We start from the raw sequence: 20,496 nt of genomic DNA, 5'->3' as shown, positions 1-20,496 counted from the left end.
CTTGCTGAGAAAGAGCTCAGACCACAGGCTGCTGTGAACACCTCTTTACCTAAGGCACCATAGCTCCATAAGTAGCTGTCACAAGGCTTCCCTATGCTGATACATTCATAGGCAAAAAAACCCTCTTAAAATGGGCAATTTATGGAGGGGTAACTTCAAAGAACCACAATTTCCACTAAAGAGTTTCTGACTTTGCAAAACAAAGGGAGATTTAAAAAAAATGGATGGGTTTAACATTCCCCCTCTAAGAAACCAGCAAGTTGTATCAGACTGGACAAACGCAGAATTTACAGCACTCAAGTGGTCTCTCTACAAAATATTTATTGGTCACAGCCACAACATTGAATTCTCCACATAGGTAGTATTTTGTGACAAAGCATAATTTGACTTTATGTATTTACACTCACTGGCAGATACCACCGAGGAGTCCAACTCCCTAGAGCAGCTCACGACCACAGAGACCAGTTTGTGAAAGGCTCACCAGGTTCCTGCCCCTGACCCAAAACCAAGGTGAAGTCTCTTAAAGTGCTAAAATAGCCAAGAGGCATTGGAAAAAAATACCCTGCTGCTTCCAAATGTGTCACTCAATCGCTCCTGCACTCTCCAAAGCACAAAGGGACTGGGGCACAAATCCAGGACCTGCGAGCTTCAATAAAGGAATAAAAAAATCTTTCAAGACTGACTTGGAGAATTCCACCTGAAATCTCCTACAGCCCAGGCAGATGTGCTCAGCCACCACACTGCTCACTTAGAGGTGGGCTCTTGAGTCTCATTTCCCCCTTGTTCTGAAGAAAGCTCCTTAATTCATCCCAAAGAACATGGGGAGGATTTACATGTCAGATTTGGAGGGGGAATGCTGTTTGCTGTTTGGCCACTTTGTCAGACCTGGGAAGGCTGTTTTCCATCAGATCTGTTTCTCATTAGCTGGCAGCCCTAAAGAACACAGGAACTGCAGCCCTGGGACTCCTAGAGAAGCATGTAGAAGCTGAAAGCTAAAAGCTTATTCACCTTTCCTGTCCAACTGTCTGAAACACACAATCCTCATGTTCCCTGACAACACTTGGCACATTCCCCTCTTTTAAAGCCAGATGGAAAGCACTCCATGCTACATCAACAGAGCTGTCTCTGCCTCCCTGGGTGGCAGTGGGCCCTGGGAAGGTGCTCAGCTGCCACCCTGAATGGAGAACTACTGCATGAGCCTGAACATCCCTCTTCACTCCAGAAAGCCACGATGTGCTTGCTGTGCATCCTCCTAAACCACTCCTCTGGTTCCCTTTTCCTTCAACATTCCATGCCACAACACACCATGTTTTACAACACTGCAAGCAGAAGAGAGCTGAACAACAACCTCTAGACAAGCGCTCAAAACCACATTAACAGAGAGCTTTTATAGAATAAAAGACTTGCAAATGCTTCCCTGTCAAAAGTAACAAGGAATATGGCCAGAGGGTATCTGTTCACTTCCTCAGGCAAAAGACTTGAAAAACCTCAAAGATAATTTACTACTGGACGCTCAAGTTTGACCGTTAAAACACACTACAAACCCCAAATATTTGTATTTTACAAAGCACTGCAAATACCAACGAAGGTAAAATAGCACCAAACAGCCTGAAATGCAACACTGCTGAGTTAAAGTGACTGAGGCCCGACAAAACCACCTCCCTTTGCACAGGCCAGTTTTATTTATAGGCAACGGTGGGACAGCACAGGAGAGGGGTGGCATGAACCTCTCATCTGCATCTCCAGCAGCAGGCCTGTGTGGCAGAGGGAAAGCATCCATCACCCTGCTGGAGGATGGCCAACTCACACGGCACAGCTGTGCTTAGAAATGCCCTGTGTGGCAGCAGCAGCAGCAGAGCCACAACCACAGCACAGACAGTGTGAGCCTGCCCCGTGTGGGCACAGCTCCTGCACTGCCACAGCCAAGTGCTGCAACCTGAACCCACCCAGCAGCACAGAAATGCTCAGTGCCTGTCCCCAGCTCTTAGCACAGCACCTTTCCCTGGGCAAAAACAAAGGCAAGAAACAGCAAACCAGAAGCAGCTGTTCTACAAGGCATTTACTTTTCCAGGGAGTCATGATGTGAACCGTATACAGCTGAGATGAACTTTGCTGTAACAGGGGAACATCAGGAAACTGACCTAAGGAAAATGCTCCAGCATGGTTTGCCAGTATGGAGTGGCCCTGGAGAGCAGAGAGAACACGCTTGTTACTGCCTTGTCACCTTGCCAGCTTTTCATATTTATGAGCAGGGAAGCACATGTGGCTGGGCAAGGGAAAGAACAGACTTCTCAAGCACAACCCCAAGTGTGTTTGGAAAGGCAAAAATACAGTGAACACTACATTTTTGCCAAGCCTGTCCCAGCTTGCTGGTGAATGCATTCCATTGAAGCAGCATTTCAGGAAAAAAATCCTGGAACTGGGCTTGAAGACCAGCCAGCCAGCTTTTCAGTGCTACAAGCCCCTGAGGCAGGAGATCATGTCCCTCCCCATCACTCTGCAGGGGCATTCCTTGGAGCAGGGCCACAGCAAAGCAGAGTCAGCACAGTCATGCCTAAGATTTTAAAATTCATTTCTGAAGACACCATATGACAAAGGATGCATGGCTCTTTTGGAGCTATCACCAAAAACCTGCAGACCAGTGCCAAGCTGTGTGATGGAATACCTGCATCAGTTTTACCAACAAAGGGATACCAGTCTAAGCCTGCTGTGGGATGAATTTCATGGAGCTTATTTACAAACCAGGGGCGGAAAACTGCATCGGTGAAAGTAAACAGCCTAGACACCTCACATTACTGGCCCACATAATATTCTTTTATATCTAAAAGTAAAAAAATATGGCCCATTCCCACTGCCCACCCACCCCATGATATTTACAAGTAGGATCAGCCAAGATGGTACATAAGGAAGATACACAGGCAGACTGTGCTTTCAGTCTCAGTGTGGTTTCTCCATCTTCTGCTGACAGACTCCTTTATTGCTCAGGACACTGGCTGGACCTCAGCAGTGCTGTCTGCACCTCCAGGATGTTGACACAGCAAACAGCAGTGAGGCTTTGGCAATCTCTGACAGTGGATGAAACCTGTGCAGCTGCACACTAAATAGCCAAAAACAAAGGATGAGAAGACGTATGAGGTACGTTCACAGCTACCCACACTTCTGGTGCATGTTCCACTGCAAGAGAATCCAGCATCTGCCGTTGAAAACTGTCAGTGTTCACATTTGGCACAGAAGTATTTGCATCTGTGGACTGCAGTGAAACCAGAGATCCCAGACGTTAAAAACATGCACTTATGGAAAGGAACTGCACGCTCCACATTGGAACATCAATAGCCTTGTGCATTTACAGCAGGAAAACACATAATTACAGCTTTAAAAAATGCCACAAACATTTTGTAGATAAAACAGACTTCAGGGCTCTAAGAAATGACACTGTGTCAGTTCCATCTTAGGCTAAAGCCTGCTGGGCCTGGAAGGTAAGAACTTGTAGCATACTGCTTCTGGAGCGTGCCAGGAGGCCAAGAGGAGCAGTCCTCCCAACGGAATGCTGTAGATAAAGGTAAGACATGGAAAATACACAGGAGCAGGAACAGTCTAGGAGATGGAGGCAATTCCAGAACTATGCTTGCAGTGACGTGCTGCTGTTAGCAGTACGGAGCCATCCACAGCGGCCGCAGTGCAGGAGTTAATCGTCAATAGTTGGCAACCAAAATGCCTAGAGAGGAGGAAAGAAACATCTTTTGATAGCAGAACACAAATCTCTCCTACAGCATCCTGTAGGAGCTGCCACCTTCTGCAAGCACACACGAGAGGCACTGAGCCTTCTCAGATTCATCTCTGAAGGGTCAGCACCTCATGGAGCTCAGAGGAAGTTAATGCCCATTTCCTTACCATATTGGAACATGCACTAGCAAAAGTCATGAATTTTGGATTGAACTGCAGACAGGTTATAGGACCTGTGTGTTTTCCATCTAGGACAGCCACCTTCATCCCACTTTCTCCATTCCAAACATGGATCTTCCCATCCTCTGAACCTGAAGGTAGGAGCGGAAAACAAGATATGCAAGATGCACTGGAGATGTCAGCAGAGGAAAGAAAGAACTTTTTTTTTTCTGTCAGAACTTTAGGAACAGGCAGGTCCCAACTTCATAATACAACCTTTAGAGTTCTCCAAGTGCCACAAGGGCAGGTACAAAACATCAGAGAGTTGAAACACTCTTCAGGCAAAGATGTTAACTACTGTCACCCAGTAGGAAAGGAGACCTGACACCTCCAGCTGCAGAGGAGAGACCCTGGCCAACCTGCACCAATGTGCAGAGGCCAAGTGCTGGGGAAAGAGTCATTGTTCACACAAGTTCTCAGTTCAGACACAGGTAAGTGTCTCACTCAGTGGGCACAGAATCAAGCCTAAGCTTTCACCATGGAAGGGAACCAGATTTCAATGCACTAAGCCAAATATCAGAAGCTCCCATGGAGATATCGACTCTCCACATTACTATAATGGAACAAGTTTTTCACTTTAAAATTACATTTTTCAAACTCTGAGGCTGAGAACTTAGAAATTTTAAATTCAGTTCTGCTTTAGACTCATTTTAAATAGGATTCCTAATAAAAATGCAAAGCATTTTCTTCTCCTTCTGTATTTATGTCTGTAGCCTTTCAGGAAAAAATTAAGAAGCACAAGTTGCAACTTAACCATATGTAAAAACTGAACAGGAATAAGTGGTTTGGAACTTCTACTACTGCTTTAATTTGGAAGAGCACAACAGGAAGGTAAATATGTGCAATAAAGTGCTCTCCAGAGACAAACTAAACAAAAACCCCACCCGTCTTCTCTGCAATCAGGAAGTTCTCAGCCAGAACAAAAGAAAGGGACTTTTGCCAAGACCATCACTCATACAGGAAAAATGAGGATCTGGATATCAAATTGCCACTAGGTTAAACATATTTGATATATCAGCCACAGAAATAAGATAAAGTTCTAGGATGGGGCAGCACCATACAGACTCATCTGACTTGTGTCCAAAGGTCCGGCTGTGCAGCAGGGGACTGAAGTGCTCATTGTGGGGTGCCCAAGGTGCAGCACCAGCCTGTGCAGGAGTTTCATGCTGATTTTTGCCACCTGCCTCCCTCAGGAGTCCAACTTGCAGAGGGCCAGGTGAATCATACACTGGGAGCCACCAGACTGATGCCTACAGCTTCCATCAAGGGTTAAGAACTTGTTCCACAGACATGGGGGTTTACAAGAGCCACATGAACAAACTGCAGCAGCCCCAGAATGTCACCAGTGAGAGCAGCCCTGTACAAATGTACCAAGCTACAAGACCAGTCTCCCAAGCACAAATATGTGCTTTGGTCATCAGGGGATGGCCACAACACAGCCACAAAATGCTGTGAGGCAGCGCATGAGGGTGCCCTAGCCACAGGGAGAGGACCACTAACAAACTGTGTGACCAGTTTTCCCACACTACAACAGTTCCCTGGTTTCTTATCTATTTTGGAACAGCATTTATATATAGGAAAAGAAGAAAAGACTTCTTGCAGGCTTTTTTATATTTCAGTCTAGACAACACTGAGCAATCTAACAAAACAGAACACTGTCAGTGCAAAGAAAGCTTACAGCTGCATTGTATTATTTAAATACCTTCTGTTTCCCAACAGACACAGCTTTAGCCCTACATAACACAGCTCATTTCAGAGCACTGAAATTCTTGCCAAGAATTATCTTACCTATCATGATGAACTGAGAGTCTGGTGTGAATGATGCCTCCAGCGTGACAGCCTTACTATTGTTATAACCCTATGGCACAAAACAGGAGAACATGTAGTAGAGAGTGTGTCCACAGCAATCTCACAACCCAAGGGCACCCCAAACTAACAGCAGGTTTTCCAGCAGCTACCAGAGGCAGCAGGCTCACCCCAAACGTGTGCAAGACAGCTCCTTTGAAGGCATCGATGAGCCGGATGAAGCCGCCGTTGGTGGAGATGAGGATGAGTTTGCCATCATTGCTGAACTTCAGGCCTGTCCACTCACACGTTCGGTCATACTGCATCTTAAACGTGGCAAATGGCCCCTGCAGACAGAAAATGGGAAACATGGAGCCTGTTTGTTCATACTGCTGTTAACAAGAATCTGCTTTTCACCTTAGTGCAGGAAAACAGCTCAGATTTTTTAAAAGAAAATCCTTAGCCTCAAGATACCAAAAGACAGTGTTAAGTCAAACGTGACTCTCCATGTGTAAGTTTCAATATATGAATCTAGTTTCCAAAACAAAAAAAGAGAGCAATAGGCTGTTTCAATCCAACAGTTTCATATTCACCACAATCAACAGCACAAATTAAATTAAGGTAGGAACAGGTTTTTGAACAAGGCTGCTATTGAAGTTAGAGAAAGAATTTGAGCCAGTGTAATCATCATCTGAGTTTTGAGAACCATGGACCTAACTATGCTCAGGTTTTATTCAGTTCAGCTGACCACACCAGTACAGTTTCCTTTGAAATTTCCATCCCTTCTGACAATCCTGGCTCAACCTTTGCCAGTGTTCTTCCAGAACAGGCAGCAAGGAAAGAAAGGCCAAAACCATACAACAAAGAGCCTGAACTGCAGTCTGGAGCAGGTTCAAGAGTTAGCACTTGAACATGGGTTAAGTGTACCTCAGGATTTGTGCCTCTGTCCATTAAATGTGTGCATAATGAGAACTCTCTGGATGCCAAGGAGGCACCCAGACAGCAAACTCAAGGACACAAATCCAGCCTCTGAGCACTGAGCTTAGATTACTTCTTGCAAGATCAAAGCTGTAAAAAGTGAAGTCAGGCTACCTCACCTTGTCAAAAGAACGGAGATCATAAAGCTTCACCATTTCAGAATTGACTCCAGCAGCAAAAATCAACCCTTCTGGGTCAAAAGAACACACTGGCTTCCCTTGGAGATGCATTAAACCCTAGAAATAGAAATAGCCAGAATTATTTTCCAAGATTGATGCTCACATTTCTACCACACCCCCTTGAGTCCACTGTGAGCAAGACAGCACACTAGGCATGGAACAAATTAATTTGAATTGTAAATACTGAGGTTTTACAAGGGTTCAGAACTCAGCTTTCTCAACTTTAGGCCATCATATAGGGCTTCCAATTTGCTTCAGTGACAAAGTTCACACCAAAACAAATCAAAAACCCATTCAAGGTGTCATGCACTCCAAAAGTCCCTGGAGAAGGGAGGCTCATATGGGTGTGTTAAGAACCACACCAGGCAGCACCACAAAACACTGCTGCTGGCATCAACAGCAATGCTCCACCACTTATGGCTGCAAAAGGGGGAAAAAAGTACTTTGAAAGCAAGGGAATATCACTGCTGAGCTTTACATGCCTGTTTAATGAAACCTCATACCTGCTGGAAGCCAACAGACCTTACATATGTTACAGATACATATTATAATATTGGCTCTTTGCAAATATTAAAATGAATACTCTATGTGTTATGTTGGACAGTTATGCTGTATTAATCTCTTGTAAGTAGTGCTGTATTAATCTCTTTAAGTAGTGTGGTAAGCATAGTTTTTAGGCTATAGCATAATATTAAAAAAGAAACTGTGATGTAAGATACTTTTTGTAACTAGCTCAAGGAATGGAAAAGAATCAAGAAATTCTTCACATTGTCCTATCTGGATAGAGATAACAGCAACAGACACCAAGATCCCAAGAGAAGAATTATTGCTTCCTTATCAGGAAATCTCAGACTTCGAGGAACCAAGAAGATTGATTTACAATAAGGGGGAGGGAAGCCAAAATTAAGCAAAAACACCCTGGTTTGAAAGGAATGTTTGAATCATGTATGAGATATATGAATATGCAATAGGCTATAGCTTTTAAGGAGTTATCCTTTATTAGCAAGATGTGCTTTGTGGTAGAGTGCCAGGCACATGGACATCCATAATTCTTTGCTTTTTATTGTCTCTTATAGTCCTAATTTTTATTACTATTTTCATTACTATTAAACTTCTAAAATTTTAACTAAAAGTGAATGGTGTTTTTCACACATATTAAAATTGATAGGTTACTACCAGTGCTTATTTTTAATGTTACCTTTTCCTTAAATCACATCATAGAAAACACTTGAGAAAGTTTGTTAAAAGCCAACAAAATATGTAATCTTCTGTATCCTGACTACCAGTCTGTGCATGTCAAACATTTTCACAAACTGTATGCACATAAACAAGAACCCATCTTTGATTAAATCCACAACACATTTAACAAGTTTCTGCATTTCTATTTCTTTCTGCATTCCCCTTTAGTTAAATCTGGAGATTTTACTGCTTCTCTTCTTTCCCTCACAGGTCAGTTTTCCCTGTGCTCTCTGAAGGTGAGGCAGAGAGCTCAGCCAGTGCTCAGGGCCCTGGTGAGTGGGCCAGCTCTGCTTTCCCGGGAATATTTCCAGGCAGTGTGGCTGCCATCTCACGGACCAACTGAAAACTACAAGTAACACTTCCTCCACCTGTTTCCCAAACTTGGCTGGATGCAGCTTCCAGTTACAAGTCCCAGTTTTACCATTCTTACAAGTTCAGGCATTAGCATAAGTCACAGAATGGCTACTGCACTTACAACCCTGTCTCATGTGCAGCAACTTGGAGATGGAGATTCATCCCAAGGGAAACATACCTGCTGGAGTTAAAGGCATACTCCCAAAAAAAAGCAGAATTAAGAAAAAATTAAGAAAAGGCTTGGTTTGAACAATGATAAAATATTTGGTAAGAAATGTAACTTTTTTCTTTCTCTTTCATAACAGTTCCATCATCTGGAACAAGCAAGGAGCCCTCTCTCATAAACAAAACAGTCCCAGAGAGATGGGGAAATATGAGAGCACAACACTGTGTACCCAGATACCAGGACAAAACAACTCAGCACCACTAAAGGTAGAGATTCTACTTCTAAACTTTTATTCTTGCCACTGCTGCCAGTTCTTGTATTTTTCTCAGCTCTTACGAGCCTGCTTCCACTAAGAAGAGTAAAGCATTTTACAAAAATAAGTAAACAAAAACAGTTTTGCTGTCTTGCTATAGAGTCAAACCTGCTCACAAACAGCTCTGATCAACAACAGAGGTGATGCAAGGAGGTGGCAGACCATATGGCTGCTGTGTTACTTTAGATCACCAGTTTCTTCATCAAAGTTAATTGCATCAAGGCACCAATTTTAGACACACAAACACTCAGATAAGATGGATTCTCAACACAGGAGGGATGCCAACCCTGAGAGAACACTCTCTGCATAAGGTAGCAGCCTGATGAACAAGCTGATGACACCCAGCCCTTCTCCTGTTTCATCAGCTGTGGGTGTTATTTCTTGCCCTCCCCAGCAGACACAGGTGAGAGCAAGTGCTGTTACACAATGTGACACACACACACTCTGCACAGAGATTCCTGACCCGGGCTCCTTCAGGAACGTGTCAACACTAAATCAGCAGCACACGCTTCTGGCAGTGTTTTTAGTTTGTTACAAACACACATCCATTTCTTATTCTTTCAACTGAAAATTCAACACATTGTGCACATGAATTTTATAACCTACCTGGCAATTTGGAGAGCGGAGATCCCAGAGACGAATAGTTTTATCCAGAGATCCAGAAATAAAAGTATCATCCACTGGAGACATTGAAAGAGCAACCACCCTGCAATACAGAAGCCCACAAGCATCAGAGACAAACCAAAGAAGTGAATGCAGCAACACCCACCCCAACAGGTGTGTAAAAACCCATAACTGAACTAAGCAAAAGCAGCATGAAGCAACTGTAATGAACTCAAGCCCACCACCATTCTCATTTCAATTCCTCCTGGCCTGTCCCCAAGCCACAGCTCACCTTTTTGTGTGCCCCGGGAAATAGCGAATGTATTTGTTGTCATGCAGGGAGAGGTATCGGATTGTGTCTGAAACATAAACAATCCAAAAGCTTCATTATATCACCAGCCCAAGGTTATCTGAAAGAGATCACATAGCAACTTGCTCCCAAGAGCAATAGTAATCTCACCACAGTGCTTAAGTCTGGTAATTTAATTTCACGTAAGACTTGGAAAGAGAATCAAGTTGAAACAGACATAAACCAACTCAGTTCTTAAGCAGAACTGAAAATTAGGCAACAGGAAAAGATACTTCTCACAGTCTGAAGTCATGTTACATTTTAAAAATAACTGTCATGTGATTTATGCAAGGTAATTTCAAAGGTGCTAAAATTTAAGTAGCAGCAGGTTTTATTCCATTGCTCTCACGAAACAGAGAGTATCAAATTTACAGAGTTGATACCACTTTGTATTGCTTTGCAGCATGAATATTGCTCTCTTTCCTACATACACATTTGTACACAGGAAATGTACAAATTCTGGCACTCAGCTAATGATAAAACCATAACTTTGAAGTCAGGATCAGATAATTAAAAATTAGCAAATCTCTCTTCTTTTTGTTTAATCTGACAATCAACAACTTCACACTTTCTCTGCACTAAGCTCTAAAAGAGGACAGAGTAGTCTAAAGCTCAGTGCACTTCAAGCACCCTTAAACATAAATTGAATAGATGAGAGCAGTAGCATAACATTTTTTAAGTGCCAATTTTATCCTGAGTATAAGTGAACATACCAAGAGTGGCTCACGATTCTGGAACATGCTGTTGAGACTTCCTCCCCAAAATTAAAAGAATCCTTCTAAGAGGAAACAATTATTACAAGACAGAAGCTACTTTTTAATCTTTATGTGCAGACTCTGTACTGCTGGAACAACCAGTCCTGCTGAGGGTCAAGGACATTTTACTTTTGACTGAGAAGAACATGTGCCAAGAGGATGCAACATGAACTGGGTGTTTGGACAGTCAGAGGGGCTACTGTGTTCAGAATGTTTTGAAAGGCTCATTCAGCAAAAGTTTCTGTCTGTGAAAAAACTGTCAAGTTCTCATTGTTGCCTGAGGTTGCTCATCAAGCTGAAATCAGAGGTCTAAACTACCTTCCAATGTTTGAGAAGCAAACTGAAGCTGCCTGAATGAACTGGAAATGTGGTACTGGTGACAGTTCTGAAAAGCTCTAAGCGACCTGAGGTGATTATCCAAAATAGAAATCCCTAACACCAGCGTCACATCCCACACTGGATAGAACCAACATGCTCCAAAGCTGCTATTAGGGCTCATCTCCAGTTTCCTGCAAGAAGTGTCATTACCTGAAGTATCCATGCAGAATTCCATGCTCCATGCTACAAGGAAGCACAGGGCAGTTGTGCTCCCTGCGATGTCACTGCTGGCAGGGCTCTGTCCCAGGCAAGGCAGTGGCCTGTACAGTTATCTCCTGTACCGGGTGGTATCATAGACCCTCAAACTGTACAAACTACTACCTCAGCCTGGAATCAGGCAACACGAGTTAACTCCAGAGGTCTTGAGGAAATCTTCACAAGTAGATTGGTAGCAACAAAACATTCAACAGAAAAAAGCTTGCAAACAAGCACCAGCATTCCTATAGAATGTTCCTGAGGTAATTTTCCCTCCCAATACCTGCAAAACAGGTTAATACAATGCACCTTGCCATGACCACATGCATTAGGGACTACAGAGTTCCTGGACTCCTACAGAACACACTGCTGGTTTTATTAAGGTTACAATTTGTAACAACAACAAACATTCTCACATTGTCTCTTTTTCTTTTCTTCTAATTAAGTGTTCACCATAATGCTACCCTGCAGCAGGAAGATTTAAGTCTTAAGGCTTACCATGGCTTAGAAACAAAAACTCAGTATTCAAAATGGCATTAAAATGCTTCATTAGATTGTTAATTACTACTTATTGTAAATTTAATAACAGCCAAATTAAAAATGTGACATATAGTAATAATATAATTTAAAAAATAAGTAGGTTCTGAAACAGACTAAAAAGGCATGTGCTTCCTGTGACATTTTTAAACCTTTTACACCATTAAATCCAATTCTGGGAGACTTCCTTGTTCCTCTAGTTTCAGGCCCAGCTTGCTCTAGTTTAACCCAACCTCCTAACTCTTAACTTCCATCTTCTCTAAATTCACAGCCTTTGCATTTCCTTTAGTAGCCCAGCACACATCACAAGGCACCAGCATCTCTACTGTTAAGTTTCATCTGCGCAAAGGAAAAACCAAACCAAAACCTCTACTACAGAAATTATGAGTCTACAAGCAGAGTGTTAAAATCCATTTGTGAAGTGCTGTGCTAAGAGATGTGGTCACTGCAAAATCCTCAGACATCAACTGCATGAACAAAAGCAGGACTGAGCTCTGTGAGCTCCTCCAGGCTGGGCTGTGATGTGCTGAGCTGCCTGAAGCTCTGCCCTCCTTCCTCTGCAGCTGAGCTGTGTGCACCAGGCACAGCTGCAGCACCGGGCCCAGCTGCTGCTCCCACCTCACTCACGTAGGAAATGAAGGGGCAGAGGCCGATGACAGCACTGACACCAACACCAAGTGAAGAGCCCAATGGAGAACCTGAGTTTTATCTCCCTGACAATGTTTAACCCCTCAGTTACTGCAGTGAATGAACATGTAAGGAAGCTCAAGGGACTAGCCCCAAGCTGGGCATGAGTGTTGGACATTAATTCCCTCCTCTGCCTCTGACAGAGCTCTCATCACTGAAGAGCTGTTATAACTTTTTCCCAAATCTTTAGCTCTAATTATCCAGACATGCAGGGTAAGGAGATTAATATGCTCCACTCCAGTGCATCACTTACCATCTATTTTGTTGGAGCTGTACACAACAGTGTTGGCAGCATGTGTGTATCTGATGAGGTCCACTCCATACTTCTTACTGTACAGGGTCCTCTTTGGTCTGTCAGGAGGAAGCAGAAATAATTGCACTCTCTGCAACAAAAATCTCAAAACAAAACTCTCATCAACAAGGCCTGTTCCCACTGAGGCATTACATGACTGTTTCAAGAAGTCAGATGTTTTTATATAAAGAAAGAAAAGCTTTTGTATTTTATTTGCAAACAAGGATCTTGTTGCTTCTCCAAAACCATCCCTAGGCTTGAGGAGCTCTCTGTAACACCTGCTAAATGCATGTGTCTCCTCCAAAAGTCCTTTTCCTATGACGTCTACTGCCAAAAGAGAAGGAGGAGCGACCATAATGAGCACAGCAAGCAGCCCTGCCTTACTGTGCCCTTGCCCATTCAAATCTCCCATTCATCTGCTGCTTATTTTAGCTGAGTATAATTTGTCTTTGTTCTCTGTTAGTTCAAACACTAGAACAGGGTGTCTCGTTCATGGGGTACCAACCCCAACACATCTATGCACCAGCCATCTCTAACAGACAGAGTAACAGAGGGACTTCTCCAAACCACTGCAGAATCATACTTGCATCCAATCTTAGGGAAAGAAATTGAACATTTTCCAACAGAATGAAAAATACTAGTGAGAGCAAACACAACCTACAGAACTGGATCTCTGGGGGTCTGGTAAGCAGGTAAATTAGCACTAGAAATTCAAACTGCAGAGTAAGCCTGGAAGCAGCTGCCTCATAAGGGGATCTCAGAGCAGCGGTGCCTGCCTGAGCAGTGCAAGGTCTCCAGCAGCCTCCTTCCCCTTTCATCCCCAGCTGAGGGAGCACGAAGGTTTCAGAGCTGGGCAGTGCAGCAGTGAGGGCACTGATCAACACCAGAAATGCCATCTCTTCTGGGAGCTATTTTTATTCCAAACTCATAACTCTGGTTATTACAGAGGCCCACAAAATATTTTACCCACACAGCCAAAGACAAACAGCATGGGAACAGAAACAAACAGCAGGAGCACTCAAAACCAAAACTGCTGCCAAGAGAAAAGTTTGTCAGACTACACCTCAGACAAGGTATTTCTATTACACTGGACTTTTTCCTTCTTCATTAGCCTCAACCTGACACACCCAAACAAGAGCACAAGTTGGAGACTTTACATATCAAAACAAAACCAAGATATTAATTCTTGAATATCAATTCTCAAACACCAGAAGCCAGAGGGCTTTGACTTCAAACAAATTTGCTGGGGACAAGTTCCCATGAAGGGAAAGCCAATCCAGCAAGGGCAGTGAAAAGCCACACACCACCTGTACCACAGAGCAAATCTCAACTGATTCTTCCCCAGTTACTCAGCACTTTTTAAAATCATTCTTCAGATCCAAACATGCCACACATTGAAAAAGAACACCTAATTTAAATTCTGACACACTCTAACATTATGTGTGATATATTTCCCCACACTGCTTTCTGAAGTTACCTGATGTTGACCAGTCTGGTGGGAATAAAACCCAACAACAAACCAAGAAAAAAAACCCCAATCTCAAAATAATTATATGTATTAGATTCTCCCATGCCTAGTTTGGCCTTTCCTTTACTATTACAAGTTTAAACCTCAGAAGATCTATTTAGAATGAATTAACATAGAGAGAGACAATAAAGATCAACAGACAGACAAAAAGAAGGCAAAAGAGTTCTGTATTCTACAAAAGGTGAAGTTTTCATGTAAACTGATACAAACAAAAGTGTGCCACTGCACACAAGACCTGTTGCCAGTCAACTATTTTAAACACAAACAAGAAAACTAAGTACTTTTAAACAACAAATCACAATCACTAAAACAATTCCAAAGTCAAGGTCAATCTATGCAGCCCACCTACAAAAAAACAATATTGACAAAGAAAAATACAAGATCTCGGGCAAATTTGCTACAACGATGAAACAAAACACAGGCAAGGTCTGTAACATCATTCATGCCTTGGTTTGAATCACTGCTGCTGTGGGTAAAACATCACCACAACCAGGAATGTGGGTGTGCCCAGCAAACAGCACAGTAAAGCAGGAGTCCAGATCTGCCACTTTATTTGTTTCAATAACACACAACCGAGAGACACCAAAACACAAGCCAAGCCTTTCTGGAGCACCTCTCTACCACTGCAGGGTCACCAATGAGCAGCCAGGCTGTTCCCAGCCTCAGGGACTGCTGAACACCCAACACACAGCAGCTCTCACAATCCTTCCTCAAGCCCAAACAGACACCAGGGAGCCTCTTGTGCCCCTGTGCCAGCCTGCTGAGGCGGTGATGCAGGATGGGTTACAAATTCAGTAACAATTGAGTTGTTTGCACACTTTGAAATAGAAATGGAATTTCAGGACCAAAATCATTGGATGCTCCTGTCAGCTGCCTCAGCCCAGAACAATACATGATAAGGAGATAATCCTGTCCTGTCAGCCCTTGGCTACACAGCACTGTCCCAACTGTCCTGACACTGTCACAAGTGAAGAATGTGCCCAACCCCACAAGATGGGGCTGGGCACATTCTCATAGAGCTGAACAACTCATTCTGGTGTGGCAAAACAAAGCAAACCAGGTGAGAATATTCCTAAAGTACAAACAGCTGCATTTTAATTCTACCAGCAGAACTGCTCATTGACAGAGGACATATCAGATTTTCCCACTTTTACACAGAGAAAGGCATTAATTTTCAGCCATTTGATGAAGCAGGGTATCCTACACTGAACCACATTTCATTTCCACCTAGCCATTCTATCTAAGCAGGTGAGAGTTCCAGGCTCTTGAAATTGTGATTTACAAGGAAAAACAAACCAACTATAAGCCTGAAACTGCCACAACAATGATCACTCAGAGACCTGAAATATCATCCTCACATGAATTTCAAGTGACAAAGTAATTCAAAGTAAAACTGTCCAGGTTAGAAAACAAGTGTGTCCTGCATCCTTAGCCACCTCTAAAAATCACAGCTACACTTTTAAGCCAGCTGATAGTGCATGAGAAGCTTTCAAATAATTTTAAAATTTTATAACCACCAGAGAACTGCATCCTGACACAGAAGTTACCTTGAAACCACTCTCACTGCCATGCAGCACTGCAGTAGAAGACCACTGATCTACATTTAACTTAATTAAAGCAAAGCCTCTGACTATAAAGCACATCAGGATTAGATGGAGATAGGAATGAAAGGGCCAAATGGCTTCCAACCCATCAAACCATTCCTTACATGTTTGAAAGGGGAAGAGCAATCAATACCATCTGCATTAACATCACTCAGCCCTGCTACTACTGTCTATAATTAAGATCTGGGATACAATCCATGGCACAATCCATATGTATAGAGTTACCTGTTCTTACAGAAATCAAAATTAAATATTTTTATGTCAGAGCTCATTCTACCAGATGGGGAACACCAACAATTTTAATGTGTAAAGCAATCAAACTACACAGAAGTCTAAAATAATATATAAAAGGTGTGCCACAAATAAAGAGAATATGTAGGAGGAAATCTTTCCTCCCTGCAAGTATGATGTCTTGGCCTGCTTGGAAAAGCAGGAGGGTTAGGAATACCTAATTTTACTAAAAATTACTAGAAAATATATATAACACTGACATATCTCTCTCCTGACACTCCCAAGCCATTTCTTTTTCATTCCTGCACTACCCTGACCTTTCTATTCCCTGCCCTGTCACACACACACCTCCTTTCACGTTCTGTGTGGATGTGATGCTTCCCAGCCCTGACTTTACAAAAAAACCAAGAACAACCAACAACCTCAGAACTATATCTCTACACCAATAAGCACATGTAAAACTTAAAACCTGCAGGAATTTAAAGCAGACAAATGCACACTTGTACAGAGTGTGAGAAAGTACAGAGAAAGACTTTAATGGCATAATGACACCGTTTGGCTCAAATTGTTCCAACTCTCACCGACTACAAACGCCCTTCCTTGGTGCAGGTTTCCGTCTGCTGAACAGGAGCACCAGATCTCAAGTGCTCTGCAGATTTCTGAGGGTTTATCCGAAAATCGAGATGAGCAGCATGTGATCAATTGTAGAACAAAGATAAACCCGGACAGTTAAATGAGAAACAGAAACACACCCTCAACTCATTACCCTCAGGTAACAGAAATCAATCAACACCCTGATCGATTACACCCAAACAGACAGTGTTCAAAGACACAGGCAATTCACACGGATCTTTACAGATAAGGACACAACTAGAGAAAATTATTCAAAGCACAGAGGACCACGTTTGCCTGCAGCGATCCAAGACACCACTTAGGAACTGGGTTTTACGGAAAACACCACCAGGTTTTTCTTGTTTTAGTTTAGTCACATTATCTGCACCTTTTGGCTTAAAGCATTTAGCAACGAAGTTACATTCAAATGAGGCATTAAAAGGGCACATCTGCACATTGCTCACAACAACCACATCTCCACTAATTAGCGAGACGTGAGCCCGAGAGAGAGAAGCCCGAGAAGTCAGTTCCATACTTGCAGCAACCCTGCAAATGTGACCAGACTGAACCCTTTAGGCTTAGCAACAGTTCAGCTCTCACAGAAGTGAACTTTCGCTTACACTGAGGAAATTATCACCACTGTCTCCAGCCTAACGATAACAAGTACACCCGTAGAGCAGCATCCCCACGCCGCTGCCATCCCTGCCGCTGGGACTCTACTCAGAAACCTACGCTGAAAATCAATTATAGAGAAGCTCAAGCTGAAGCTCAGGGGCCAGATGTGCGGGCACAGCTTGTCCCCAGAGGCCACCGTGGGCAGTCGCCAGGGCCCCTCACACCCCGTGCCCCAGACACTGCCCCAGCCCCCGAAGGCCGCGGCCGCAGCCCCGCCACTCACTTGCCCTCCTGGCAGTCGTAGAGAACGATGGAGTCATCGTCGCTGCTGGAAATGACGGTCTCGCCGTTGGGGCTGAAGTCGAAGCAGTTGATCTTGTCCGAGTTCTCGCGGAAGACCTTGGCCACGCGGAAGCTCCGCAGCACGTTGTCCGTCAGCTTCATCCCGCCCGCCGGGCCGCACTGAGCGAGGGCGGCGGCGCTGAGGGCAGCCGGGCGGGGCTGCGGGCGGCGGCGGGAACGGCCGGGCCGGGCGGGGCGGGGCGCTCAGCGGCGGTGAGGGGCGCTCAGGGGCCGCGGGGCCGGCGGAGGGCGGCGGGCTCGGCGCGGTCAGGCCGCGGAGAGGCGGCTCCCCCTCATTGTGTCCGCCATCTTGCGGCTCCGGCGGGGCCGCGCGGGACACGCTGGGAACGGGGGGGTGCTGAGGGGGCGGGCGCGGGGGCTGCTGGGACGGGGGAGGGCAGGGTGGCCGGCGGCCATATTGAGTGTGGCAGGAAGAGCAGAGAGGCCCGCGCGCTCCCGGCCGGCCGCGATTGCCAGCATCTGTCACCGTCCCCGCCGCTCCTGGGGTCTGAGGTGGGAAGGGCGGCGCAGGGCAGGGTCGAGCGGCTATGGCGGGGCCGGGGTTCGTTATCCGTTATTTACCCATCCACCCACGCACCCGCCCGTGCCGATTGAGGCGTTGGGGGCCGGGTTGAGGGCATGACGTCATCCCGTAAAACGGGCAATGGCTTCGCCCCGGCGGGAGCGCGTCACTTCCGGTGCGGGGCAGGGCGGGCCGCGGGCCGTGAGGGGCCGCGGGCAGCGCGGGACGGCCGCGCCCTGTGCGGGACAGCCCCGCGTGATGGCGATTTGAGGAGTTTTACGGGGTTTCCAGTGGAAACTAGAGAGAAACACACTGGTCGGCAGCAGGCTGAACATGAGCCCAGGCGTGCCCGGGTGGCCTAGAGAGTCAGTGGCACCTGGCCTCTACCAGCCATAGTGTGGCAGGCAGGAGCAGGGCAGTGATTGTCTCCCTGTCCTGGGCACTGGTGAGGGCACTCTTTGAGTGCAGTGTCCAGTTCTGGGCTCCTCAGTTCAGAAAGGACTTTGAAATACTGGAGCAGGTCCAGAGAAGGGCAGCAGAGCTGGGGAAGGGTGTGGAGCACCATCATGTGAGGAGCGGCTGAGAGAGCTGTGGGTGTTTACCCTGGAGAAAAGGAGGCTCAGGGGTGACCTTATGCTCTCTACAGCTCCCCCAAAGGAGCTTGTAGCCGGGTGGGCCTTGGCCAGCTAACCACTGACAGGATGAGAGGACACCGCCTCAATCTGTGCCAGGGAAGTTTTACGTTGGACACGAAGAAGAATTTCTTCATAGCAAGGGTGCTTAGGCGCTGGAATGGGCTGCACGGGGGGATGTGGGGTCACTGTCCATGGAGGTGTTCCAGGAAAGGCTGGCTGTGGCCATAGGGGGTCAGGGTGGCACGGTGGTGCTGAGCCATGGGTTGGACTCGGTGTCTCAGGGTTCTTTTCCAACACAGGGGATTTTGGGCTGTGCTGGCATCTCGGCAGAGCCCGGCAGGAACAGCCTCAGGGCAGCCCAGCGTCAGATTGGGGAGCGGCAGGAACAGCCTCAGGGCAGCCCAGCGTCAGATTGGGGAGCGGCAGGAACAGCCTCAGGGCAGCCCAGGTGGCCAGGGAGTGTCAGTCAGCTCCCTCTCCTTTGAAACACACTGTGATCACTTTCTCACCCTTCCCCTCCCACTTTCAGTCCAGCAGTCAGCACATTTTTATTTCCTAGTAATCTTTATTCCTCTAAAAATTTTCAGCACATTTTTATTTCCCAGTAATCTTTATTCCTCTAAAAACTTGTTGGCAATATTACAGCAACACCACAGCTGTAGCACCGTGCTCCCACACCTCGTGGGCTCTCAGGTAAAGGTGGGTAGCACACACTTAAGCCTTTGAGAAACACACCGTGGCTTTTGAGGATGCTGCTGCAGTACACACACCTTGGAACTGCTTTTTTCTATCACAAATCCTGATGACAGGCTCAGTGTGCATGTTTTTGTGTATTTCTTACCTTAAAAAGCTGCTCTTGGACTATGAGTAGCTGTGAAAATTTCACCCCACGAAGTTTGCTGCTATTTTAAATTTAGAAACCAGCAGATCTTGTCACTTTGATCCCCCAGAAACACAATCAAAAGAAAAAAAAATAAACTGTAGATGCCTTCCTGAACGTTAATTGCATTTTCTCTCAAGGTGTCCAGAATAGAGTTTGATTTTGCTTTTGGATCCTGTTGCCCTCCTGTGGTCAAACCTCAGCAAGTCCAAGGACTGTTAAAGCTCTGCACGTCCTTCAAGCGGGCTCAATTATTTTGTGTGCATTTATTTTTGTCTGATTTAGTGAATTGTTTCTTTTCTCAGAGTCCTTGCCCTCGCTGTTTGCTCGCTGGAGCTCCCACTTACATGTTTGAAGATCTCATCCTCTCACACTGCTGTGAGTTTGGCTCTCAGAATGTTTTACCTTTTTTACTTTGAAACAAAGTCAAGACTTTCACAGGGGAGTCCAGGGATACCAGAACACGCCTGCATTCCTCCCGAGGGTCTGGGGTCAGCTGCCCCTTTGTTAGGCCTGTTCAAAACCCACAACTGATTTATTTTCCTGTGATAAGAGGTTTAGAAAAGCTGGGAATGTCGTGCCTCCTGCACACCCTAAATTGCAGGATCAGAGCCTGGATTATCTCCTGCAGGCCCGGAGGTGACTCACCAATAACATCATAAGACAATTTACTTCAAAACACCTACAATACTTAGCTAAGTTTTAGAGTTGTATAACACCGTGGGTTGTTGATTTGATATTTTGTCACTTCCTTTTTATTCTTCTGCCTTTCTT

The 20,496-nt window shown here is 45.1% G+C and overlaps 2 protein-coding genes across 4 annotated transcripts in view; one reads left to right on the top strand and one right to left on the bottom strand.

Annotated features, from left to right (window-relative positions):
* Positions 1–301: 301 nt before the first annotated feature.
* WDR82 (WD repeat domain 82) lies at positions 302–18,222 on the bottom strand. The gene is made up of 9 exons (XM_064724100.1): positions 17,626–18,222; positions 12,714–12,811; positions 9,852–9,918; positions 9,563–9,662; positions 6,825–6,941; positions 5,919–6,074; positions 5,731–5,800; positions 3,892–4,034; positions 302–3,715 (listed from the first exon to the last, which is right to left on the bottom strand). Exons 1-9 carry the CDS (start codon positions 17,784–17,786, stop codon positions 3,686–3,688), a joined length of 942 nt encoding a protein of 313 aa, XP_064580170.1. The 5' UTR covers positions 17,787–18,222; the 3' UTR covers positions 302–3,685.
* GLYCTK (glycerate kinase) overlaps positions 18,097–20,496 on the top strand; it is a 15,681-nt gene continuing 13,281 nt past the window's right edge. The window contains exons 1-2 of one of the 3 annotated variants that reach the window (XM_064724098.1): positions 18,097–18,197; positions 20,028–20,100. Coding sequence is in view for 1 of the 3 variants with exons in the window: in XM_064724097.1 (XP_064580167.1) it covers positions 18,233–18,246; positions 20,028–20,100 (87 nt within the window). In the remaining 2 variants the exon portion in view is untranslated. Of the gene's footprint in view, positions 18,198–18,217; positions 18,247–20,027; positions 20,101–20,496 lie in introns of those variants that run through there. The other 2 variants (XM_064724097.1, XM_064724099.1) reach the window with 2 other exon arrangements.

Source organism: Zonotrichia leucophrys, chromosome 12 (assembly GCF_028769735.1).
Source record: "Zonotrichia leucophrys gambelii isolate GWCS_2022_RI chromosome 12, RI_Zleu_2.0, whole genome shotgun sequence".
In the NCBI taxonomy this organism is placed as follows: Eukaryota; Metazoa; Chordata; class Aves; order Passeriformes; family Passerellidae; genus Zonotrichia; species Zonotrichia leucophrys.
The sequence above is the reverse complement of the archived record's forward strand: the minus strand, read 5'-3'. Positions and strand labels throughout refer to the sequence as shown.